General features: G+C 40.7%; 1 protein-coding gene across 2 annotated transcripts in view; it reads left to right on the top strand.

Moving 5' to 3' along the window:
* Nucleotides 1-27,902, top strand: part of CACNA2D3 (calcium voltage-gated channel auxiliary subunit alpha2delta 3) — a 698,701-nt gene that overhangs the window by 344,968 nt on the left and 325,831 nt on the right. For both annotated transcript variants that reach the window (XM_056853929.1, XM_056853938.1), the window contains 4 exons: nt 5,196-5,327; nt 10,131-10,191; nt 10,283-10,433; nt 21,175-21,249. In XM_056853929.1, the coding sequence (XP_056709907.1) occupies nt 5,196-5,327; nt 10,131-10,191; nt 10,283-10,433; nt 21,175-21,249 (419 nt within the window). The remainder of the gene's footprint in view (nt 1-5,195; nt 5,328-10,130; nt 10,192-10,282; nt 10,434-21,174; nt 21,250-27,902) is intronic.

The following is a 27,902-nucleotide window of genomic DNA, read 5'->3' as shown; positions in this document are numbered from 1 at the left end:
GAACTGGAATTCAAACTGTACTTTTTTTGAATGTGCTGTCAAGTCACAGCTGATTAATGGGGACCCCAAAGAGTTTTCAAGGTAAGAGACATTCAGAGGTAGTTTACCATTGCCTCCCGCTGGGTCAGACCCTGGTATTCCTTGGACATCATCCATCCAAATACTAACCAGGGCCATCCCTGTTTTAATCTGACAAGATCAGGCTAGCCTGGGTCTATCCAGGTCAGGGAAGAAAACAAATGGGGTTGAGCTACACACTATCTACCATAACAAAAAAATACATTTATTTTATTATATATTGTGCACAATTGTATTTAAAAACACAGGGCCTAAAATAAGGCTTCCTAAAAAGCACGGAAATGTTTACAAATATTACCAACACATATACAGTTGATGTTAGTACATACAATGACCAAAATAAGACCAGACATGTTTCGGCCCTTTAAAGGGCTTCTTCAGTGGTCATACATGCATAATTTTACGTACATACTAAATTTTACAATCCTGACATTTACACAAACGTAATACAAGGTAAAAAAACAAAACCTGTTATTCTATGTGCCTTTATATATAAAATATTTAGTCCATGTGTCTTAAAACATGGCTCACACCTTGTCAGAGGTATCCAGCATTTCAGGATGTGTATTACATCAACAAGGAGGGAAGGCAGCATGGTACAGCCCGATCTCGGAAGCTAAGCAGGGTCAGCCCAGGTTAGTATTTTGATGGGAGACCACCAAGGAATACCAGGGTTGCTGTGCAGAGGAAAGCACTGGCAAACCACCTCTGTAAGTCTCTTGCCATGAAAACCCCATAAGGGGTCACCATAAGTCGGCTGCGACTTGATGGCACTTTACACACACACATTACATCAACAAACGTGAATAGAATAATCTATCCTGGTCAGGGCATCAAACTGCGCTATTTAAAGATAATGCCTACTTTGCTGATAAAATTATTTTTTGCAGTTCATACTGCTTGTGAGCACTGAGCATCCTGCACTGAAGAAGGTCCAAGAATTGCCATCAGTGGGCTCCATTTCATGTTGCAAATTCTCTTCCATTGTATTCTTTCAGACTGAATGCAATGCTTGCCTCGGCTCTGCTTTGGATGGTCAATAATATCTGTGACAGCTCCATAATTGCTACATGTATTTGGACTGTTCCTTGGCAATTATATTTCACATTCCTGTCAGTGTACCTGTTTGTCCAAGGGCTGTGTTTATATTAAATATCAATAAAGATCCTGATAGCAACTGCAGAAATGGCAGAAAAACAAATTGTACATGCAGTATTCTTGTCAAAATGATGGAGGAAAAAGCTTCTAATTTTATTGCAAAGGTTGTTGCCAGGAAACTTTTCTGCAACAGCCAAATCAAGAAACACTTTTCAAGAAGCCAAGGATATTTTTGTGCAGTCTGATTCTACCACTACATGATAGCATGGTTATAATAAGTGAATTCTCCATGTTTATCTCCGTCAAAGTTCCCACTGAATATTACAAAGCCTCGCTTGTCAATCATTTGGCTGAATATTATCCCATGTTTGTTAACTAAGGAGTCTTTTGTATTCCTCCTGCCATTATAATGGTCATCATCACCTAACCTTTAAGTTACCTTTTCCAATGCGAGCATTAAAGTCACCTAACAATATTATTTGTGCCTTGGGATATTTAACTTCAAGTTCATAGATGTAATTTTCCAAGTCAGGCCAACAGTTCTCACAGCAAAAGGAGGAGGAACAAGGAGGAATATATACATTCACTATTAAAATGACCCGATCTTTAAAAGTCAAAAGACAAGCCATTGCTAAAGCTCTTAAGCATTACATGATAGCATGGCAATTTTTAAAAAGTGTGATATTGTTGCTCCTTCTCAAATAATTCAAAATCTCCTTTAGTACCAATGATTATATGCAAAGATACACACACAAAAAAGTATAGATACAAATGTTCTTAATGTAATGGAGATATTCTGTATATTTTAGAACACAGAATTTTCATACTTTGGGTAACATCTTTACTGTAGAAACTTACAGTCAAACTGGTCCAAGCCAGAGTTACAAACTGGTTCAAACCATAGCCAGTGTTAGAAGAAGAAAAAGAGTTGGTTTTTATATGCTGACTTTCTCTACAACTTAAGGGAGTCTCAAACCAGCTAACAATCACCTTCCCTTCCCCTCCCCACAACAGACACCCTGTGAGGTAGGTGGAGCTGAGAGAGCTCTAACAGAGCTGTAACTTGCCCAAGGTCACCCAGCTGGCTTCATGTGTAGGAGTGGGGAAACAAATCCAGTTCACCAGAGTAGCCTCCACCACTCATGTGGAGGAGTAGGGAATCAAACCCGGTTCTCCAGATCAGAGTCCACCACTCTTAACCACTACACCACTCTGACTCTCTTAGGTGTCTGAGGAGCTCTGTTTGCTAACCACAGGATATCTGTCAGCTCCAGTAAATAGAGATCTGGTTAAATGGGGGGAGGAGCTAACAGAATAAATAAGAGTCTCAGATCAGAGGTCTTGTATTTTATAGCTTGCCTGCCCAACATGGCTGCTTAGTGGAAGCTAAGTGAGACTACTTCCACATGAAGAAGCTCCCTGTAACAAGAAGCATATCCGTGTAATTCTGAATACTGTTCCTGGTATTCTCTGGTTCCATGGAAAAATGTATGGCGGGATCTAAATGTGAAGTGGGCTTAAAATTGGATAGGGTGCAGGTAGGGTTGCCAACCTCCAGGTACTAGCTGGCAATCTGCTATTACAATTGATTTCCAGCTGACAGAGATCAGTTCACCTGGAGAAAATCGCCACTTTAGCAGTTGGACTCTATGGCACCGAAGTTCCTCCCCTCCCCAAACCCCACCCTCCTCAGGCTTCACCCCAAAAACTCCCACTGGTGGCAAAGAGGGACCTGGCAACCCTAGGTGCAGGTGAGATAGGGAATGTGGTATAGGGATCAATTTTGCTAAAATAAAATGGTTTTTGTTTCTTTAAGCTTACTTCTGTTTCTTAAAGCTTACTTCCCAATTCTTCTGCATGTATGTATGTATGAGCTGCGTCTATCAATGTGGTGTAAGTGGCTTTTTTCCTCAGAGCTGCAGCCTCTTTTAGAGTCAGGGTTGACAGTTCCAACCTCATCTCTTAAACAGAACCCCACCCTGCCTCTTGGTCAAGACTTCCAGACCATTTCAAAAGCCCTGCCAAGGAGGTGCTGTTGTAATTGTTTAAGAGGCTCAGCTGTCCACTCCAACCCCACCTCTTAAGTATATCCAGCCCTACTTCTTGGGGGCTGGATGAAAAGGATCCCAGGCCATAGGTGGCCTGTGAGTTGTAATAAGGATGACCCAACAGTATATTATTTTCATGTGTTCATAAGGATGGAAATGTGAGAGCCAGTATTCTTTCTTCTTTCCAAATGGCCAAACCTGCTCTTTTAGTAAGGTTGAAAAAAATCCAGGAACCATTGTTGGGAGAAAACCAGTTTCAGCGCAGTACATCTTGATTCTGCTTGGTTTTATTTAATGTCCTGTCTTATCTAGAGAAGTACACCATGCCAAGAAACACATTTTTAAAAATATAGATGATTCTATTTTATGAACAGTATTCTGTTTTTATGCTTGTAAACATAAATATTTAAATGATATGTAGCTGAGATTTTTCACTGCTTTTCTTTCCCTGCCGACCCTGGGTCCTTGATGAATGTTAGGATAGAAAACAATTCACCTCTTTCACACCCCATTAAGATTGCCCATTAAACTATGTAATTCAAAATCAGCCATTATTTTACAAGCCTCTAGAACTGCTGTGTCAAATGCTGAGCATTGGGCATGTGTTTCTCTGCACGGACAAATACTTTATAGTTTAATATTAAAGTATTATGAGATTTTTAAATGATTATTTTCAATAATTACTTTTCCAAATTCTGTCTAGAGTACTATAGGAATCATTGTTCATTCTCTTCTATGAATATGTTGGTACTTATCCAGATTGAACGGAATTGTCACGTAACCTGAGTCTGTGGCAGATAGTATTGCCCTGTTGTGAGAATACGATTTCACTCCTCTAATCTGAGTAATTTATCGCTGAGGAAAGCCGCTAAGTAACTTAGCTAAAACTGCTGAGTCTGTGACTGCCTGACAGCCCCACTGTTCCATTACTTAACATCTCTCAAGCTGTTGGTGCTGGACAGCAAGTGTTCTTCATGCATGCTGGGGAATAAATACGTAACATATATTAATTTTCTAAATAAATAATGGATATTTATTTGCTGTTGTTTACTTTTTATTTGGAAGATTTATATTCTGCCTCTTCGCATATCTACTCCATGTGGGTCATAAAGTAAAAACAATACAACAATAAAATAATCAAAAGAAGCATAAAATAGCAACATTAAGACAAGCTAAGGGCTCACTAAGGGTGTAAAAAACACAAATAAAGTATTCAGCAGCCTAAAACAGTATCCATAGAAAGAACTTAAAATACACTAAAGATTATGGAATGCTTCAGTATAAAGCTTAGGTTTTGAGGAGTAAAGTAGGTGCCAGGTAAGCCTCAAGGGGGAGTGCATTCTGAAGTGGTAGGGTGGCCCTGTCTGTAGTTGCCATCCACTTCATCTCTGCCCTTGGGAACAGGACTTGGAGAGAGGATCTTTACTTGTAAAGTGACCTGAGCAGGATGAGGCATTCCTTTCCCAACTTGAATGGTGAGCCTCTGTCCCTTCTAGCTTCCCCCTCTGAACATTTATAATATCCTCGATAATCTAACTCGGTATGATTGCGAGGGTGGGAGGGACTCGTTGTACAGCTGCTGAACAAGCAGTTCAGATGTCCAACTGGCTAGCCCTACTATTTCTCAGAGGCAAACTAATGATCCACTCTATGCCTCATTCTCCTCTCCTGTCCAATATAGTATCGTGATTCTGTTAGCCTGGCAGAGCCCTTTGAAACCTCCTGGGTATGTCCTTATGGATGTAGCTGTCAGTTATCTGATATAACTTCAAGTAGTTTCATAACCTTTCAATCCCCCTTTCCCAGTGTTTTATTTTTTTTCTTCCACCCTTTGCTTCCAGATGAAATACATTACACTCAAATTTATAATAATGGTAGGATCTCAATTGGTAACTCTCCATTTTTCATGTGCCTTTGAATATGAATTATCCATCTCAAGGTTCCTCACTCCTTTTCACTCTTCTTTTACAGATCCTGCTATTGTGAATGGAGTCTATTGGTCTGAATCATTAAACAAAATATTTGTTGACAACTTTGACCATGACCCTTCCCTTATATGGCAGTACTTTGGAAGTGCAAAGGGCTTTTTTAGGCAGTACCCAGGTAAGATTTTTTGTGTGTGTGTTTTGTTTCCATAAGATTCTTTCTAGTAAAGAAAACTGAAAGTCTAGACTCAGTGTAAAGAATTGCTTCTGTCTTAGACTGGACTTAATCATTCACTTACTGTATCTGTAGCCATATCTTTTTGTGAATATATGTGTGAGAGAGAGGTTTCTGTGCACTATCCCATATAGGGTAACACATCTGAATGTGTCATTCATCATCCTCTTTTGATGAAGGGGGACCCAGAAGTGCCTGATCTGTATGAATGGTCAAAATAGGAGATAGGAACCAAGTCCATGCCTAGAGAAACTATCAGGAGTCTGGAATTGGGTGTGAGCAGTATAATAGCCAAGTTCACAAATGATACCAAATTATTGGGGTGCATCAATAGAGGCATAACATCCAAATTGCAAGATGTCATAGTTCCGCTGTACATAGCATTGGTCAGGCCACACCTGAAGTATTGTGTGCAGTTCTGGAGGCCTCACTTCAAAAAGGATGTGGACAGAATGGAGTGGGTGCAGAGGAGAGCGATGAGGATGATTAGGGGCCTGGAGACCAAGCCCTATGAGGAAAGGCTGAGGGGGTTGGGAATGTTTACTCTGGTCTGGAGAAAAGGAGGTTGAGGGGGAACATGATTGTTCTCTTTAAGTATTGGAAGGGCTGTCTCTTAAAGGAGGGCAGGGAGCTGTTCCTCTTGGCAGCAGAAGATGGGTTTAAATGGCAGGCGGACAGATACCAGCTGGATATTAGGAAAACGTTTTTTACAGTAAGAATTGTTCAACAGTGGAATCAGCTACCTAGGGAGGTGATGAGCTCCCCCTCACTGGCAGTCTTTAAGCAGAGGCTGGACAAATACTTATCAAGGATGCTCTAGGCTGATGCTGCATTGAGCAGGGAGTTGGACTAGATGGCCTTTATGGCCCCTTCCAACTCTATGATTCTATGATACAGGATGGTGAAAACCAGGGTGCTGAGTGAAGAGCTCCAGCAGAATCTCTCTGAATTGGGCCCAATGTGGCAAATGAAGTTCAGTGTTGTTAGGTGTAAAGTGATGCACATTGGAACAAAAAAAAATCCTAACTTGAAATATGTTGATGGGGTTTGAACTAGGTGAGACTGAGATTGAAAGAGATCTTGAGGGGACTGCTTAGAGAACATTCCAGTCCACATCAGACCCCCTCATAGCTGCTTTATGTAGCTAAATTATATCATAGATCCTCAATGCCAAATGTAGCTTCGCCTATATGGTGCATTTTCACTGGCAATTCACTGATGCTTTAGTGCTGTACCTGCCATTGGGTGTACATCTGACCAGCAGTACTTTTATATTCAATCTTCTTCTCACCCATGAAACAGCAGTGACGTACACCTACAATAGTAGTGGTGAGCCAGAGTGATGTAGTGGTTAAGAGCGGCAGACTCTAATCTGGAGAACCAGGTTCAGTTCCCCACTCCTCCACATGAAGCCTGCTGGGTGATCTTGGGCCAGTCACAGTTCTCTCAGAACTCTCTCAGCCCATACAGAGGCAGGCAATGGCAAACCACCTCTGAACATCTCTTGCCTGGAAAACCCTATAAGGTACACATAAGCCAGCTGCGACTTGACGGCACTTTACACACACACACACACACACACACACACACACACAAAGTGGTAGTGTGGATACTGCAGTCACTGCTGGAGTAAATTACTGCTGCTTTAAAATGCAGACAGGAAGGCACAGTAATTGTGGCCATGCCTCTCTTGATTCACCCCCTTACCCCCCACCCTTCATTGCCTGCTATTGCTAAGAAACAGAAGAATGCATATGCTGCTAGAAGAAATTCCTTTTTAGCCAGCTGCTACTGCAGCAAATGTGCTGCTCCCTATAAAATGTTTGCTCCATACTGAAATTCCTTCCTTCCAGACTGAAGTAGTTCTGAGCTAAGGCATCATTGACTCCTGCATAGACTCAAAGACATTCAAAGACAGCAGACATTCTTTTTTTTTTTTTGGTCTTGGTGGAAACAGCTGAAACCCTTAGGACATCCCTCCTGCTGCAGCATCATTTGAATTTTTAATAGAAAGGAAGTTTTAATTTTGCTTGGGAATTTAGCAAACATGACTTCAGGCTGCAGTAGTGCTGACTCTGCAGCTGTGGCAATAAAACCGTATCAGTGAAAATGAATGACATAAAACAGATAAATTTGGAGCACTATATTTCATATTTTTTTAAAGTTAATAACATCACACCATTTAATATGAAAATATTCATTTATGTCAGTGTTTATTCACTGATATTTACCAAAAAGAGCTTAGGTTTAGGCTAATAATTAATTTTGCATTCCCTTTGTCATGTGTGTCTAAGGATCAAACTAGATATTACATGGGAGATCCATATTCAGCTCTCCCAGTGTTTAAAGGGGAATTTCTATGGGGCCACAGTGCTGGGGCTGGAGGAGTTAAGCCTGTCTTGTACTATACCTTCATTTGTTATGTTTCAGGGCTAGTAGCTTGTGGGACAGTTCTCTTGAGAAAACGAGGCAACACGGGCTAACAGTTCAATCCAAATGCCCCAGTGCTGCTCCTTTTTAATATTGGGAAATCTGTTCATAGATATTGTGAAAATATTGCAGATCTTGCAATAATAAGGATCATAGACCACAGTGGATCACGTAAAACATAGCTTATTTTTAGAGTTTGAATTTTAAATGGAATTTTTGGCTTGGGTCATAGATAATGTGGATGTTTCTGATAGCATGGATGACAGGAGTCTATTCCTTCTTCAAATAATGTCTATTATTATTGTTAACAATAAGTTTAAACTTACAGCCTTTCTCTTTGACACAACTTGTTGTCTTGAGCAAAAAATTTATGACAGGAGAGCACCTAACTCTGAAGTTGCACAATCCTGTGTCAACTGTATCTCATACTTTCTTCTGAACATGTGGAGTGGCAGTGAGCTAGTCCAAAACTAGAAACCATTTTCACTGCAATTTAATCTTGCATTAAACTAATATAATACTGCTGTGTAATTCAAAGCCCATTTTCTCTGACTGAGAAATTGCTGGGAAATATTCCCTTCACTGCATGGCTATTTACTTTGTTAACATTTTAATTGTGGAAAACAGTAAATTTGTAATGGTTTATTGTTTGTTATTATTTATACTGCATTTTTAATTAATGTTTACAAGTCCACTTAAGAGCCCTCCTAGCTTATAGGCAACAAAAAGGTTTTAAATAAAGAAACAAAACAAAACAAATCCATATATCTAATTCCCAAGTGTGCACCCTATCAGTGGATACCTAAATCCACAGATAGGGGCACACTGATCCCCAATGGATGGTTCTGCAAACTTGGAAGATCCCCTAGGACTGCAGAAAAATCTGAAAATTAAAAAAAAGGGGGATTTAAATCTGCCCGATTTTTAAAAGCAGCATTGTCTGCACATGTACAGACAACACAGTTACCATTCAGGTGAGGAGGATCATCCTCAGCAGTGCTGGCAGTGGAGGGGGAGGGAAGCTACAGCAGGCTCTGCAGCAGAGGCTGGGGGCATTGCTTGAGGTGGGTCATCTGTGGTGGCAGCGATGGGGAGGAGGAATCTGGCGGTTCAAAGACTCAGCAGGTTCTGCAGCAGAGGCTGGGAGCCTCGCTGGGATCGGTGGAGGTGGTGATAGGGGGGAGATGGGATTCCTCCCCTCACAAGTTTTGCAGGCCCCCACTTGTCTATGTTCTAATAGCAAAGTCAGCCAAATCTGAGGATACTTAAATCTGGTGATTGGAGCTGTTAAAAGACAGATCTTTCTACAAACCTGAAAAATGCCCCAGGTTTGCAGAAAAAATTGAAACCTAAAGATGGATACATTGGGGGGTTAAAAAAACCCCAAAATGATAAAAGGACCACCTGCAGCTTTAAAAAAACAAAAGCCCTCTGTGGCAGTTGCTAGGCAACCACAAAATTCCAGGCTCAATTTTTGTCAGTAAAAGCTGGGAGTGGGGCCTTTCCAGGGCTAGTTTGGCCTTTGAGGGAGATCTCATTGGGTCAGGCAGGACACCAGCCACCAGGCTACCTGCTACTGCTTGACTTACATACTCACCTAGGCATGGCTGCTTGCAACTGTTCAATAGCAGCCACCCTATGAGAGCCAGTGTGATGTCGTGATTAGAGCTTCACACTAGGGTCTGAGAGTCCCAAGTGCAAATCACCAATCTGCCATGGAAGCTCACTAGGTGATATAGGGCCAGTCACATACTTTCAGAAACACCTGTCTCACAAGGCTGTTGTGAGGATAAAAAGGAGAAGAGGAGATAAGGTTGCTGTGATGGATACAGGGTTAAATGTAGACTCTGAGACTGAGGAATTCTGTCAGCCAATGCCATCAGGCAGTGGACGGAGTTTGGTGAGCTAACAGGGAGTCTTCTCTGAGGGAGGGAGAAGATCTGCATCTTTTGGCTCTGAACTCCCAAACTGCGCAGTTGTGTGTCTTACATAAACCAAACTTGAGTGGTGACAAAGGGAAGATTGGGGTAGCGAGAAAAACCCTTTCATCAGTCACAAAGTGGGAGGTGGCTCCTGAAATAGGGGGATTCCTAATTTAGTGTTTTGGGGAAAGATTTGTTTTCCACAAGGTGCGGACAGATCTGAGGAGGGAGGAACAAGTAGAGAGGTTGTGGATAAACCTCCATTCTCCAGTGTTCTCCAGGAGTCTAAATAATACATATTGCTGAAGATGGGAGGCAGATAAGAGATAGCAGATTTCCAAACATCAGAACAATCTTTCTGATTCACTATAATCCAGTGTTTTCCCCTTTCCAGGTATTAAATGGGAGCCAGATGAAAATGGAGTCATTGCCTTTGATTGCAGAAATCGAAAATGGTATGTCACGGTCACCTGCTAAGAGTTTCAAAGACAGTAAACAGCTAAAATCTTATAAGCTCAATTTTCCTTTCCCCCCCTCTTGGCCCAGGTACATTCAGGCAGCCACTTCTCCTAAAGATGTAGTAATTTTAGTTGATGTCAGTGGCAGCATGAAAGGACTCCGCCTGACAATTGCGAAGCAAACTGTGTCATCTATTTTGGATACCCTTGGAGATGATGATTTTTTTAACATAATTGCCGTGAGTATTTCTAGCTTTTTGACTTTAGGAATTGGAGGGTGGGACATTTTATCATGTGACACTTACCCCATTTACAGTCTGAAGGGATAGAGGCCAGACACAGGTCTGCTGCCAGAGGTAAACCAGAGAGATTAAGATTCAGAGCTAAATTAAAAAAATGATACCTCTTCTCTTTTCTGGAGTTATGTTGAGGCTGGTCTGTCCAGACAAAACATACATCATTGATAATGAATGCCTGAGCCAGTGTAATAGGATAGGTGTCCAGTGATCTTTTCCCAGCACATCTGCCAATTTATCAATATAAAAGTTTATGGACACTCCCTTGGATTATTTGCCTATTGGAGAAATTGGAAGTACTTCTTGCAGTTCCTTGAGTTATAACACTGTGATGTCAATGGTGCAGTGTTTGATTTCTTTTGGAGATTGCAGCAGTTATCCATAAATACTGGAGAACAGGCACTTGCACACAATAAAAGCAAGAAGAGTAATTTATTGGGTGGCAGTGAGCACACCACAAATTGCCAAATGTGGGTTCCAGCCTGATAGCCTGTATATCCATCAGATTTCTGCCAATATTACATTCTCTCTCTGTCTCCTATTGTAAAGCAAGTTCCTAACCTTCTTAAACATTCTGTTACTGTTTCTGCTGAGGTTGATCAAAGATATTCCTTATCAACTAAATTAGACTAAATTAAAATTAGCATAAGAACATAAGAAAGGCCCTGCTGGATCAGACCAAGGCCCATCAAGTCCAGCAGTCTGTTAATACAGTGGCCAACCAGGTGCCTTTAGGAAGCCACAAACAAGACCACTGCAGCAGCACCATCCTGCCTGTGTTCCACCGCACCCAAAATAATAGGCATGCTCCTCTGATACTAGAGAGAATAGGTATGCAGCATGACCAGTAGAAAAAATTAAAAAAAAATGAATCTGTTATATGTGTTATAGATTACTTATTCAGTATGAGAAGAACTTGCAGAATTCAGATTCCTGGGATTCAGGATTTTGGGCTTCAGTTTTTAATGCAACCTTGCATGATTATGTTTGCAATTTGCAACCTTCAGTATTCGTAAACACTGACTTCAAACACTCATGTCTCCAGACACATTGTATGAGCTCCTTTGTGAGCAAGATTTCTATATTCAGGGAAGTGCATTATGAACTATGTCATCCATTGAACAGAAAGTGAAACCTTTATACCTGTGCAAGCAACATTTGTTACATTATTGTTACTTACAGCTTGCATAATAGGAAAGCATGATTATATCACTATCAGGAGTAGGGTTGCCATCCTCCAGGTATTAACTGGAGATCTCCTGCTATTACAACTGATCTCCAGTCGATAGAGATCAGTTCACCTGGAGAAAATGGCCGCTTTGGCAATTGGACTCTATGGCATTGAAGTCCCTCCCCTCACCAAACTCCACCCTCCTCAGGCTCCACCCCAAAAACCTCCCGCTGATTGCAAAGAAGGACCTGGTAACCCTAATCAGGAGAGATGTATTGCCCTCCAACAAAACTGTGATCAACTCAGATTCTCTAAATAAGATTAAAATGGCCAAATGTGCCAACCTAATAATTATAGCATTTAAATAGATGTGTTTAGTAGTTAATCATGATGCTTGTCAGTGATTATACCATGCATTGTGCATTTTCTTTAAAAAGGCAAAATACTGGATTTAAGAAATAGCTTCCTTACATGGAGAAAGACTGCAGATTGTTGTTTTTTAGGGTAGTAGAGTCAACTTCTAGGAAATACATGATTTCAACTTTCAGATCCTCCTCCATTTATTTATGTATGTATGACATTTGTAAATCACCTTTCTCCAGCAAAGGACTCATGACAGTTTTGATTGATATTTAAAACCATTACAATTACAAAACCATTACATCTAAACAACCACCCCAAACCACAAACCCAACATCACATATCATTGCCATTTGCAGAAAATCCTTCTAAATTCCATCATAAATCAAAACTTTTTCCATACAATTATGCCTTACAAAGTTTCCAGAAAGTTAAAATAATTTATGCCATAATCAGGCAGGACTTTGGTCACTGTGAGCTGTCAGAATATGTGTGCCTTAGGTATGTCCACATAGATGTACCTACTTTCCAGTTTTGTTGCAACTTTTCACTACGGTAGCTTTGTGTGCCTGGAAGAAAACTTTTCTTCTATTACCTTCCATTCCATTAGGCTTGGACTCTACAAACAGCTTGAATCCAGGAGAACTAACTGGTATGCTTATAAGGAATATACCTAATCTGAGCAAAGACCAACATAAGGTGAAATGTAGGGAACTTTGGAAAAGTGACAAGGTGCCTTACACATATTTGCAAGAAGAAATAAAACCTTGAACATGGCGAAAAGAAATACTTTTATTGAAGGGAATAATTAGCATGCTTAATCATTCAAGATAATACCAGGAACATAGTAACACTGGCAAATCCTAGAATGGAACCATTTAAGTGACTCTATTCCAATCACTCATACATACTTTACAATATATATGCTGTCATCAAGAAGGAGAGAGAAGTAGTCAGGGAGAGTGGAGGAGAAAGAGGAACAGGTTGGAGCAGGGTTTATAAGCTCTCTATGTGAGCAAGACCCAGATATAAAGCCATATCCTCAGGTAGGTATCCCAAATGTCTGGGCAGTCAGGAGTCCCAAAAGTAAATCCAAGGGGTCTGAGCAGCAAAGAGACATAGTTATCTAATGTGTGCAAGGAACAGGAAAATAGTTGTTGATTAACTTGGGTGAAAACAGCAGAAGTGCACGCTTTGGAATAGATTCTGGCTGCTGTTAGGGCTTGAGGCTTGAATGAGCTCATTTCTATAAAAATTGAGTTGGGAAAAATGCCAATTTTTTTTTAAAGAAAAGAACAGGGTTCAAGAAAACCACCTAACTTTTAGCTGACTGTGAGAGACAGTGCAAGGGTGAGCTTCTGGAACATCAGCCTTACCAACCAGCATCACTTCTGTCATGTATGGGTTCACTTTCAGTCTGTTCTTCCTCCCCCATGCACTTGGCCATAACAGAGGCCCCCTAGAACACAGGGTGGAGGCTTACAGTGCAATCCTAAGAACATTTTCTTGGGAGGAAGCCCCACTGAACTGACTGGCGTTGGATTCTGAGTAAACCTGCTTAGGATCTCACTCCTATGTTTATGATCTGTGCTTTCAGATAATGGCCTGTCAAAGATTTTGTATGTAACTCCTTGAACAGACCACCACACATTTGCTGCTCACTACAGAGAAGCTAAATGGCTTCTAGAGGGCCTTATAGTCAAATGAAGACTGCAGCAAGGGAAAAAACATGGGCACAACTCTTAGGATTGGATAGGGTGAACTAGGGTGTGTGTGTGTGTGTGTGTGTGTGTAAAGTGCCATCAAATCATAGCTGACTTATGGCAAACCCCATAGGGTTTTCAAGGCAAGAGACTAAAGAGATGGTTTGCTATTGCCTTCCTCTGTATAGCAAGACTGGTATTCCTTGGTGGTCTCCCATCCAAGTACTAACCAGGACTGACTCTGCCTAGCTTCTGAGATCTGTTGAGATCAGGCTAGCCTGGGCCATCCAGGTCAGGGCTGAACTAGGGTACCAACTGAAAATAAAGCAAAACATTCTAAACTTTGGCTGAGGGTGGACCTTGAGGGAGACCCCTGCTGGCTAGCCCATAGGGGTACCCCCGGTCTGAGGCCAGTTGTGATTCTGGTTTTTCATCACAAAGCAGGCTAAAAAGAGACCCCGTTAAAAGTTATAGGGGGAAATGTAAATAGTATTAGCCTAACTACCATGAGAACCAGAATCAAGTCAATTTGCAGTGGAAAGAAGCGAGGCAGGCTCTACACACTGGTTGAGTGTAAATTAATGCGTCTCTAAGAGTGCATGCAGAGAATAAAAATATGGTTTATGTATCAAGAAGAAGAGTAGTTGGTTTTAATATCCCAATTTTATCTTTCTTTAAGGAGTCTCAAACTAGCTTACAATCTCCTTCACTCCCTATCCCCACAACAGACACCTTGTGAAGTAGGTGAGGCTGAGAGAGTTCGGAGCGAACTGTGACTAGCCCAAGGTCACCCAGCAGACTTCATGTATATGAGTGGGGAACCAACCTGGTTCACCAGATTAGAGTCCACTGCTCCTGACCACCACATCACGCTGGCTCTCAACAATGTGTGAAGTCCAAGGATGTGGTTCTGGATTCTACAAACTCTGTCACTTGAACTTTCCCTAGATACCTGACTTCTGTGCAGAAGGTGACACCATGTTCTGCACCATTAGCCCTGCTTCTGTATGGCCATTTGTGACAACTTCAGACAGGACTACAGCTACACTTTTGATATTATTTTATATAATAAACTTTTAGTGCAATCCCAAGCAGAGTCACACCTTTCTAAGCCCATTGACTTTTCAAATCTTTCCATATTCCTCTGCAATCATTTACATTGTATTTTCAATAACCCCTACTGAGAATTATCTCCATAATTCTCATTAACAATAATGGGAGTTATGGTCCATTTACATGATCATAATTAAAAATTCAATTAACTCTTAAAAGTGTCCAGATGAGTACTGAAAAAATATTTCAGACATACAGTTATATGGGTTATCTGCCTGGTATATATTGGGTCCATTTTGTACTCCAATGATTTCTTTTCTAAATATATTGACAAATAAATGGCACACAAAAGTCTAAAGCAAGGCTTTCCAGAGAGTTAGCATAAAAAGGTAATGTGAAAATAAATTACTCTAGCTTTCATGGATAACTTATAAAAAAATCTGTTTAAAATTGATAGACTAGATGATTGAATTACAAAAGCAGTTGTTAAACAAAGCACTTGATTTTCCATAGTCTATGTTAATATAGAAGGTCAGATCATCAGTGCATGAACAGAGATGTTGGCAGCAAGAAAAAGGTTTTTCCCCCCAGTTTGCTTTGAAGTAAAATGCCTCAGTCAAGCGTTAAATTAACAATATTATCATAAAAACAGAGTGCTAATTCTCTCTCAGGTTGAAACCTAAGCAAAATGCACTAAAAGAAATATATTAAGTAAATAAACCATGTTATGTCTGGGACAAAGTTGTTGATTCAATTTAAATTCCTCTGTAATATCAGAGTAATGTTGATTGCAGGAGAAATTATAAAATAGCATTATTATCTTGTCCTAGAGGGATGCATGAAGTCATTGAAAGGTATCGCTTATGCTTACTTTGAGATAATCTCTGAGTAGGACAGTCATATGTGCATCAGGTGGTCATCTAAATGGTGATGTCATTACAAGCTACAGACACTGAACATATGAACCTGCTTTATTCTCTGCCAGAGTAGCAGAATTCCGTACCTGAGACCTTTTAGCTAGAGATGTCAGGGGCTGAATTTGTATTCATATTGTATTCATAATTTATATTCATAAGATAAGGGTCCCTGAGGAAATTGAGACCAGGAGTGGACTGGGAAGTCCAAATGGCCTTGGAACAACCCAGGTTGTGTGTCCCCTGCAGTGCTGAGCAGAGCTACTGGGGCTTGGCTCTGCTTACTCCCTGCTGCCAGCAGCCCTCCAGCACAGTGACCCACCAGGAACCCTCCCTGTAAATTAAATGGCCAGTCCATCCCTGATGGAGAGTCAACATGATGTGAGTGCCACACTAGGTATTACACATCAGGTGTGAGTAACATTCTCCACTTAATAAATTACAGGTGTGAGAAGACTGTCAGTGGGAAAGATGGTGTACTGTAGAGGGACTGCTTAACCCCTTTGCCTGTAGCTGCTTTTCTGCTCAAATTCACCCTGCCTGTACTTCTTTGTGTGTGTAGGGGAAGCATGCAGGTAGCAAAATCTTAACCTGTGCAGGCAGAAAAGCAGCTTAAAAAGGAGATGAGCAGAAAAATGTTCCCTTATGTCTTGTTGGTGGGAGGATAGGCTGTCTAGAGAAAAACGCCCTGTCCCTTTTGTAGAAGGCTTAATGTGTGGAAATGGGAAGCTACTGCTTTTCAAGGCATGGAAGTAACTAACATCACCTAATCAATAATATCACATTAAGCCTCTATTAAAGTGGCAGTTGGCAACCCCATGGGTGAAAGAAGCAGCCATTGTAACTAGAGCAGGAAGTCGACATAGTGCTTCTCACCAGTTCCTGCCAACTAAAGTAGCAAGACGCTGATGAAAAGTGGTGAGGTCAGCGTGGGAGCTAGCATGGTATAGTGTTTAAGAGCGGTGGCTTGGAGCGATGGACTCTGATCTGAAGAACCAGGTTTGATTCCCCATTCCCCCACATGAGCTGCAGAGGCTAATCAGGTGAACTGGATTTGTTTCCCCACTCCTGCACACGAAGCCAGGTGAGTGACCTTGGGCTAGTCACACTCTCTCAGCCTCACCTACCTCACAGGGTGTCTTGTGGGGAGGGGAAGGGAAGGTGATTGTAAGCCAGTTTGATTCTTCCTTAAGTGGTAGGGAAAGTCAGCATATAAAAACTTACTCTTCTTCTTCCATCTAGAACCTAGACAAAGATAAGCAAACAGGGCAGGTCTGTTGACAGATATTTCATGGGTGCAGAAGTGAAAGTTAGTTCCTAAAAACTGGCAACAAATGAAGGTAGTTTAAGAAAGAGGTGTTCTAGGCACAGGAAAGACTGATAGAAGACTAGAGGGATGGTGGAATGGATAACCGAGAAGAAGAACAGGGAGGTGGGGGAGGAGCCAAAATATAACCTGGTAAAAGGGACGCAGGTGAAGGAAGGTCCATGAGGAATTAACAGCCTTGAACATATGGAAATGATGCAAGTGTGAGGCTGCGCAGTGTGGAAGAAACTGCAAAAATAAATAAAACGTCATCTCAGTGTGGATCATAGAGATCCTTATAATGAAACATCCTGTGACTATTGCAAAAACTGCACAGACTAAGTAGACTCTGGTACCACACAAAACCACCCAGAAATGAGATAACTGGTTAGAAATATACCATGATTAATTAGCATTAACTCTTCCATTACCTGATGTAAAAGATAGCACAAAGCAGTTTATTGAACTGCCATTATGCATCGCTTGGAGCCTACAGACTTTTTGTGCAGAGTTGCCCGCAGGCCTGCAGAAAAATTTTTCTGTCCCTTTAACAGAGGCTTAAAGGTGTGTTATTTATTGGAGACAGTGTCTATAAGAACAAAAAGGCGCTCAAAATCTGTCTTTCAAAAATGAATGTTTTGTGGCTGGCTATTTTCAAAATCAATTAATATATTTTAGATGTACACAAACTGGGTTATAAGATGTACACAAACTGGCCACAAATCACAGCGATATCAAAGAAATGTTTATTTGGATCCATACTGTATTAACAACTCAGATTAGTATGCAATAATGGTTGACATGTTCCCTAATAAACACCCTTTTCTGTGTGCCAGTATAATTAATTAAGGATTGTTAGAGAGCACTGAACTGTCCATATGGATTATGGAGACAGATGTACGGTATGGACTAGGATGCAATGAGGTTAGGGGTTTGACCCTGAGAGCAGCAAGTGTTGAAGAGGCAGCAGAACTGAGTATGACTCCCATGCTCCCTGGAAGTGTGGCTTGTTATAAGAGTGAAAGTGTGTGTTAGCAATGCATCATTGCAAAACCCTGTTCTTATGCAAGATGAAAAGAGGTGTTTGGTGTAAATCATTTGGTGGTTTTTATTTATTGGCTGTTGGACTTCAATTCAGTTGTCACTTCCTCAATGTTTGTGAAGGTTGGGAACAAAAACCTGGGTATTAAGTCCCTCCCTGCTGACTTATTTCTCTCTAAACAAAGATATGGGGAAGGAGTCATACCTGTTCAGTAAGATTAATTAATAATAGTTTTACTATGTTTAATATCTCTGGCATGAGGTTCATTGTTTAAAAGAGATTCAAGTGTACGAACCTCCAACTTAGGTACCACATTATTAACAGCCACCATCCCACACGTTGGCTGGGTTCAAATTAATGCTAAAGCATATTTTGGCACTACATGAATGAGCCTTGTACTTGCTCATTTCCACCTCCCTCTCCTTTCCCTCCTCCCCTTGCACATTATTATTACTTCTCTCCCTTTTTTTGTTTACAACAAATCATAGTTTGTATCCAGACAGCAATCTATATGTTATATTTACCTTGCAAGCAGAATTACTAGCCACTATCTTAAACATGATTTACAATATTGGTTTGAAGAGCAAACAGTGGTTTGCCAACATGGGTGTTTAAAGAAGTGGAGGATCTGCATTTAAAGAGTCTTTCTACATGGTGCTTATTGCCTTTAGATCCTCTCCTTTTAGATAGAACTGCTACCATCTGGGGGGAGTTAACTCTTTATGGCCCTCATGGACTGTTCTCAGGCAGTCATGGAATCTCAGCAGTCAGACTGAGTGTGTGGCAAAGTCCCTTTTCTCCCATAAGAAGTTGATCTGGGCAAAGCCCCAGTCTCCAGCAAGGCAAGCGCCTCCCTCTCTTCAGCCTTTTCTATATGTACAACAGAGTCTACTGGGCAGTGGGTCTATGGGAGAAGAAGATGATTAAAGAAGTCTGTCAAGGCAAAGATCCAACTTTAAAAATGTATGCTAAACACACACAGAGCTAGATGAATGAGGGAATGGTGAAGGAAACATAGAGTTAGGAAACAAAATAAAGGCATGGTTCTTATTGATTAGAAAAAATCTTATTGATTACACCTTCCCTGCTCGGCAGGCCAAACATTCCAGAGTTGAAAGATGAAGGCTGACGTAAATCTTATTCTTGCTAGGCATTATTTTATGGATTCTCTTGGCAGTGTGTCTTTTGTCAGAAAGTGGGTATACTTATTAAAATATTTCCTCCAAAATGGTCCTGGCAAATTAACAGTTTCCCCAAGATCTGATGGGTTTTGAACTCTGCATTTTTGGGGTTCTGTATAACATTTGTAGCAAAGTTCAGAAGCAATAGGTAAGATGCAAAGGTTCAGTGTTCACCAGAAATTTCAGATTGAGGAAGAGGGAAACTTCCTTGCAGTGGGCCATCAATTGTGTATGGCTCTTCTGTTGTGCTCTCCCGGAGGGGTATGTGACCTGTCTCAGTTTGTGAAATGGAGATTTGGTAATCTAAGATCCTCACAACATTGTTATTGCTTTAAAAGATGTCTTTGGCCATTACAGGATATAATGACTTGTCTCAAAACAGGAAGGGATGAAGAAAGAGAATTGCAAAGCATGAGGTGAAGAGGAAGGTGTCAGGGGGAGCATATGAAAATGAGCCACCATCATCAAGTCCAACTTATAATTTGACCATTGTGTGATATATGCTGATATGTCATGTCTTGATTGAAATGCATGCCAGGGGATGATTTCCTGAAGCATAAGACTGGCAGTTAAAGAGGCATTGTGGTACATACTCTGGTTAATATAACATCTAAGTTAATATAACATCTAAGTTATATTATTACAATGCATTCTATGTGGGGCTGCCCTTGAAAAATGTTTGGAAACTGTAATACAGAATGCTGGAGCTAGGGTAATGACTTGAAGCCAGGACTGTTTACTCCCATACAAACCTATCCAACCATTATGATCATAGAATCATAGAGCTGGAAGGGACCACCATGGTTATTTATTCCAACCCCCTGCACAACTATCTCCCCCCCACACCCCAGTGACCCCTACTCCATGCCCAGAAGATGGCAAAAAGCAACAACAATCAAGATCACTGGCCAATCTGACCTGGAGGAAAACTGCTTCCTGACCCAAAAGTGGTAACTGGCATGTTAGAAAGGGCCATGAGAGCCAAACACTGGTGCAACCCTTCCTGCCATCTAGCCTCTGCCCACCACTTGCTGAGGAAGCCTGTTCCACTGATGAACCAAACTAACTGTCAGAAAGTTCTTCCTAATGTTTAGCTGAAAACCTTTTTGATTCAATTTCAACCCATTGGTTCTGGTCCAACCTTTGGGGCAACAGAAAACAATTCCGCACCATCCTCTATATGACAGCCCTTCAAGTACTTGAAGATGGTTATCATATCACCTCTCAGTCATCTCCTCTCCAGGCTAAACATACTGAGCTCCTTCAAACTTTCCTTATAAGACTTGGTCTTCAGATCCCTCACCATCTTTGTTGCCTTTCTATGGACACTTTCCAGCTTGTTTACATCCTTTTAAAATTGTGGTGCCCAAAACTGAACACAATATTCTAGGTGAGATCTAACCAGAGCAAAGTGATACCATTACTTCACGTGATCTGGACACTATACTTCTTTTGATACAGTCCAAAATCTCATTTGCCTTTTTAGCTACTGCATCACATTGTGGACTCATGTTCAGTGTTTGGTCTACTAAAACCCGTAGATCCTTTTCACACATACTACTGCCAAGTCAAGTTTTCCCATCCTGTAATTATGCATTTTATTTTTCCTACTCAAATGCAGAATTTTACATTTATCTCTGTTGACATTCATTGTACTAGTTTTAGCCCAGGTTTCCAGCCTGTCAAGCTTAGAGATCAACAAGGTTTTTGGGGTATGAGCTTTAGCTTTGACTCTTGAAAATTCATACCCCTAAAATCTCGCTGGTCTCTAAGATGCTACTGGAGTCAAATCTAAGTAAAGGAAAATTTGTGCACTTGAAAAGAAAATATTGAATTCCATGTTGTTTTAGGGTCATATGCATTTTTGCTGTAATTTGCTATCATTAACTTAAATTGTATCTTTCAAAGCCTTATATTAAATGTTCCCCCTTTTGTTTCCTCTTTTTGTCTGCAGTATAATGAAGAACTCCATTATGTAGAACCATGCTTGAATGGAACGTTAGTTCAAGCTGACAGAGCCAACAAAGAGGTAAAAAGGAATGAACATTGCACAAAGCAGGGAAGACTTAGTGTGTGATGAATATCACTGTTGCATAATAATTTTATTTTTAATTAATTAAATCCCATTATTGGATGAAATGGATTGTTACCTCTGCCCGTTTGGAAATAAGTTACTTCTGTAATTAAGCAGGACACCAATGGCCATGATCTTTCAGTTCATTTGTTCAAATTTCTTCCAGGGGGAGGGAATAAAATAATCTCAATAACAATTGACAAATATAGTTATTGTTTCATTAGGCATTTCATCATGCTACAGTGCATTTTGCCTGCTTTCAAAAGTGCTGCAGGAAGATCTGTTATTAAGTAGCAATGTTTTTCTTATAATTGGTAATAATTTAGAATGTAGCTAGCTCAACATCACTAGGTAGCATGTCAAAAGCCTGAGCATAATTATGGAATGTGGGTATGTATATCTCTCCATTTTTACAAAGCTGTGATGTATCAATAACTCTGTCCCACTGTCTTCTTTGTAGTCCACAGGCACTATAAGCTTTGTGGAATGTATCCTTATTCCAGCTAAAGTGGTCTTCCATTGGAGGAAAGACCATTTAAGTTGGAAAAGTCTGCTTAGGCTACAGGAAGACTTTAAACTGTGCTCAATGGAACAATAAGATGCATACTATTGAAATTATTTAGAGGGAGAATTGTAATGCTAGCCTTCCACTACAATGCCAAACTTTCTGTGAATTAAAAGGGGGATTCAGTGATCCCTCATCTTCATAATTAGTCCAAAGTTACACCGATAGTGAAGTAAATAATCTAATTTTTATTAAATATTGCATACGTTTAATTTTTTTTTGCCCTTAACTCACAGCTGACTTGTGGCGACCCTATGGAGTTTTCATGGCAAGAGACTTCAAGAAGTGGTTTGCCATTGCTTGCCTCTGCATCATGACCTTGGACTTCCTTGGTGGTCTCCCATCCAAATGCTAACTAGGGCTGACCCTGCTCAGTTTCTGATGAGATTGGGCTAGCCTGCACTATTCTGGTCAGGGGCATAAATGTTAATAAGCATCCTTACAAAGATACAACAATAAAAGTACACCAACTTCGTTGGCTTGTTCTCTTCAATCACATGCCAGGTCACCACTCTGAAGTGGTAATTTCCTCCAGGGGATTTGATCTCAGTTCTCTGGGGACCAGTAGTAATTCTGAGAAAATTCCAGGCCTTAGGAATCCCTAATCACATGTTCATCTCTTTATCAAAAGACCACCACTTAATACTAGCTGCTGGGTATGACGTACAGTTCTTACTCGGAATAACGATAGTTGATGCCATAGTTTCCAAATTGCACATCATAATCTGTACCTCATGCAGATGAACCCAGATACCACCAGCTTCATCATGTGCCCCAACAGCCTTTATTATATTTAGTACTAGTAGTATTTGTATGGTATTTGCACAGAAAAATAATTTGACACACAAAAATAAACTACACAAAAAGGTATAATCAATTGGGCCCAAAGGTACCCTTGTATGAGGGAGAGGCACTTCTAGAAAATAGTGGTCCATTATTTCTGACTTACTACTTACACTAGATCTCACACTGATCCCAAGGGCCTTTTTCTGGAGCAGGTTTTTGGGTAGTGTGAAGAGTGAGAAAAATACATTCCTGCTTTAAGTTCTTTAGAGCCATCCAAATAACAATAGCAATACAAATGGCAGATTGGAAATACTGCCTAAAACCAGCAAATTAACAAACCAAGAAAATCAGCAATCCAAAGTACCAATAGAAATCCTGGAGGAGAAGACTACTATATGCAGCACCCCAAGCTCTTTCAAGGAAAGGTGTTATGCAAATGAACAGATGGAATTATTACCTATTTAAATGCATCTCGTTCAGCCTGTGTTGTCCATTATTGAGTTGGCTTCACTCCATGCTTCCATTATATAAGTCACTTGTTTTAGGCTTGTTTTTGTTTTGTTTTGTTGGTCTTTCTCACTGCTTGTTTCCAGATAAGCTCTTCACTTGGATGATTTGTAACAAAATTACCAGGAATACATCCAGGCTGCCAGGGGGGAAATGTGTTTAGTGTCAGGATATAAGCAAAGTCAAGGGTGATGTAGGCAATAAGATACCCATGAAGTGGCCCAGTGCACTTGGCAGCAGTGGAACATTTCATCCAACCTCTTTGTAAGTGCAGTTAATGAGAGCAGTAATGCTTTGGAGTTTTCAGTGAACTAGGTGACTGCATAGTAAGATGAGGTGGAACTGCCATCTGTTGTTGAGATTATACAAGAGTTCAAACTCACAGAGTCCCTTTTCTATAGGCATAACAGAAAAATGGATAAATTGAAGTTGGCTTAAAATGAGCAACGTTTCAATAATAAGAGGATTTGCTCTAGGTAGTAAGGGTTGTGGACAACAAGCACATCCAATGGATGATAGCAAAAAAAGGGTTAAAAACAGTGGGATACAACTTATTTTCCTGGCTACAGAAACAAAGGCCTCTGTTTAATCCATTACTTTTTGCACTCCAGCAAAGCCATTAATTTCATTTCCCTAGATGGTCTTTTGAAAGCATTGTGGAGACTTGTGGTGGTGCGGTTGAAATCTCCCAAACCATGAGAGAAGCCACTTCACACGAGTGGCTTTCCACATGGAGCTGTGCCACACATTTCTGTTTGAAATGGCCACCCATGTGGCAGGTAAAAATTTAAACTGGACTCAAGATGAACTGGCTGTTCCTTCAGGAACAACTCTGCCTTGCCTGTGGGTTGTCTTTCATTGCTGCATATAGATTTCCAGTGTGGTTGGATATAGCCCATGGACAATCTTGGATGGACAATTTTCTTTCTGGATGTTGTATCTTATAGCAACTAATATTTTTGCAGCCTGTCCCATAAGACTCTTTGCCTGACACAGTGTATATAACACATGCTGTGAAGGTTTTCCTATAACAGAAAATTTGGTGATATTTAATTGTATGAGTTCTACATCAGCATGTTTTAATTGTGCCCTTGTTCACAAGGGTATTGTGGTTTAAATGGGCAGCTTTCCATTTCCCTTTAATTCATGGTTTGTTATGAAGTAGCGATTTAAAACTGTATTCAAATTTGGAATAGAAAAGGTTGACTGGTCTTGTGAATGAGTTAGGTGTTTGGTTCTACATAGCAAGAACTCTGTTATTAGTTGGTTGCAGATTGGGACAGAAGTCTATGGGATAGCAAGAAGGGGGAAAAGCAAGCCCATGAGATTTAGTTCATGTGCAACTTTCAGTTCTCCAAGCTCCGTAACATCAAGTCTTAGATTTGTAAAGCGAGATAACCATGTACTGACTACCCAAGAATCTCAGTGAAAAGGGAAAGAATAATATGCTATTACAGACAAATAGCAGAATGCAGCATTTTTTTGGGTAAAAAACAAAAGTTATGAGAACTCTTATATAAGGATGGGTAGCCCATTCCTGAAAGGGTGGTGGTGGATGCACGATGGCTGGGAGCAGTGCAGCTGCGGCACCTCCACAGAGGCCTCCCAGATGCAGAGAAAATAAAAACAATTTAAATTGAAAAGTGTGGGAAATGCCCCCAAAGAAAACAGCAAGGCAATGCCACCAAAAAAAGTGGCATAACAATACTGCTGTTTAAAGAGCCCCCCCGCGCACCTTCAGGGGGCTTCCCTGAAACCGGGCGGGGGCGCTTTAAACAGATTTGCGCCTCCCGGCTGGGAGGCACAGATCTGTTTTCCCCCCCGCGTGCCTTCTGGGGGCTTCCCTGAAGGCACGCGGGGGGCCCTTTAAACAGATCTGCGCCTCCTGGCTGGGAGGCACAGATCTGTTCCCCCCCCTGAGCACCTTCAGGGGGCTTCCCTGAAGCTGGGCGGGGGGCGCTTTAAACAGATCTGGGAGGCGCAGATCTGTTGAAAAGGCCCCCCGCGCGCCTTCAGCAAAGCCCCGTGAAGGCGCGCCCGGGGGGGAGCCAAACCCTGAATTTGCCGAATTTATTTGCCAAACACCCCGAAGTCGGGGAATTCGGCTCCCCCCGTTTCCCACCTTTTTTTAATTCGGTTCGTCCCGAACCAGAAACTGCCGAATCGGGGGAAATTCGGTGGTTTTTCAGTTCGGGACGAACCGAATCGACAGCCCTAGTCCAAACCAATAAATACAGCCTTTTATTACTTCTTTATGTAATATGACTCAATCCATCCTAAAACTTACTTGCATCAGCAATTAAGGGTTTAGGATGTGGCATATTTAATTCTCCACAGGCTCCATGTGATACTGCAGTCCATGTGATACTGAAGTTTAGGATTGAAGTACTTTTATGTTGATACTGCTGGAAAATAGTAGACTGTATTCCTGTATCCCTACCATTTGCTGGTTGATATGAATTGTTTTTGACAGACTGAATGTGATGCTTTTGCCAAATGGCATTAAGCAATGGCAAATTGATAGCTTGCTTAATCCCATTTTAGTCCATTACCACAATAATTAAGCTATTTTGTAGACCAGAGTAACATCATCTTGTAGGGAAAAATATGTCATAAAGTGTCTTAAATTTAGGCATCTTTTAGGTAAGAATGAGTGAGAGGACCACATCATTTTTAGTTTAATTTACCATGCATGTAATGTTTATTATGAAATAATAAATGGCATGAGAAGAATGGAAGGACACGCGTCTCTACACATACTCAAACCATCACACTCACTCATGTTGGGGTTCGCCAGAAGGTAGTCTGTGGCCTTGTAGTCTCTGAAGAAAGTTGATTTGAAAAAGTCTTGTAATTTGAAGGAAGTCATTGACTGTGATTAAAGGTAAACCAAAGCTATTTTCAGTCACTTTATAGAGAATATGCTTTATCATTTGTGTGGGGAGAATGTGCTACACGTGATCACCATTTTGTCTGAAAGGTGCAACACAAGTATTTTCAGCCTTTATAAACATATACCAGAACCATGATTTTTCAGGGTTTTGGTTTGTATGTACTGAAGCTAAGAATGCATGCATTGCCCCTTTCAGACACAATGGTGGTTGCATATATTGGGAGGATCACATTTAGCACATTCTCCCCATATGTATGGTAAAGTGTAATGACTGAACGGAGTTAAAGTTCCATATGATGGGTTCACCATTACATTACACAAGAACATGCGCAACTGGGTTTTTTTTACAGAGTAAAAACATTGGTCTGTCCAACACAGAGTTGGCTATTCAGACTCACTGATGCTCTCTAAGCAGGGAAGTATTGCAAATCATTTTACCTGAGATGGATTATCAGGTATTGAATTTAGGTCCTTCTATGAGCAATGCATGGACTCTACCATTGAGCCACAGCCTTTCCAAACATCCCACTTTTCTATGGAAGTAGGAAAGCTCTAGGGGAATTGAACCCAAGTTCATCAATGTGGAAGCAGCCTTGCTACATGAGCAGTCAGAAGTTCAGAAGAGAGCCATAGCCACATTTTCTAAAAGAGCTGCATGACATTTAGGTTGACTTTTTTTTGGCTAGAGGAAAATTGTAATTGCAGTGTGGGGAAATCCATCCATTGAACCTTCGTATACATGGACCCATTGAGTGACATGCTGTGTTCCTCTGTGTACCTAACGTATACAACTTCTTACCCCTCTGGGATGCATGCTATATACAGGCGTTCAATCCACGTGCATCCCACCCACCTATCATAATTACAGGCATCTTGGAATAAAAATACATTCCAATAATTAGCTAAGCTGGGTACAATTTGAATGAGAGCAACACTCATTTCTAAGTTTATAAGCTGATTAAGAAAGAGAGCATTTGAGAAACATCTGAATTGAATAAAGTGTTTTAATGAAATTTATAAGTGGCAAGTTTAGTGTCAGATATGACAGGGAGTTGTTGAAGTATTCGATATGTTTATATGAACAGCAAGTACTAGAACACACTTAGAAAAAAAAACAGGCCACCTAGTCCCATAATGTATGGTTTCTGTTACAATTTTGAACACTTTTGTAGAATATATATACGATTATGAAATGGATGCAACTTATATGATATCAACATGTTTCCAATTGAGATTAAATACCACAATAACTTCATATGGAGCAAATTTTTATTCCATTGTGGTAATGATGACATCTTATTCCTATTCAAAGTTGATTGGCATATTGCAAAAAAGGTGCAGACTCTACTGTATCAGGAAGATGTCCTATATGTATATGCTTCATGCCACATTCTACATGAACTAGAGGGCAGATCATATACAAAACCTGTAATCGGTTATGCATGGGTTATATTTGTAAGGGTGCTTTTATGTGAAAAAGTAGTGAAATATTGGGTTTACTACTACCTCTAAATTATAGTGTGCACTGATAGATGCAAACATCATTTCCTAGAACTTAAGAATGTGGATTTGCATCCTATATATACAGGATGTGGGAGAATCTCATTTTCCTTTGTATTTCCCTTCCCATACTATTTCTCTTTCCTCCTGCAGACCCCATGTGCTTTCCCCCTTTCCTACATCCTTCTCTCCTTCCTACCCACCAACTAACCTACTTTTACCTGTCCCCCAGCCTTCAGCTTTCCTTCCTTCCCTTTCACATCCTGACTTTTACTAGGCAGACTTGGTTTACAGGGTGGTTTGCCAGTGCCTTCCCCAGTCATCTTCCCTTTACACCCAGCAAGCCGGGTACTCATT

This window comes from Euleptes europaea, chromosome 1 (assembly GCF_029931775.1).
Source record: "Euleptes europaea isolate rEulEur1 chromosome 1, rEulEur1.hap1, whole genome shotgun sequence".
Taxonomy (NCBI): domain Eukaryota; kingdom Metazoa; phylum Chordata; class Lepidosauria; order Squamata; family Sphaerodactylidae; genus Euleptes; species Euleptes europaea.
This window is presented reverse-complemented; position numbering and strand designations above follow the sequence as displayed.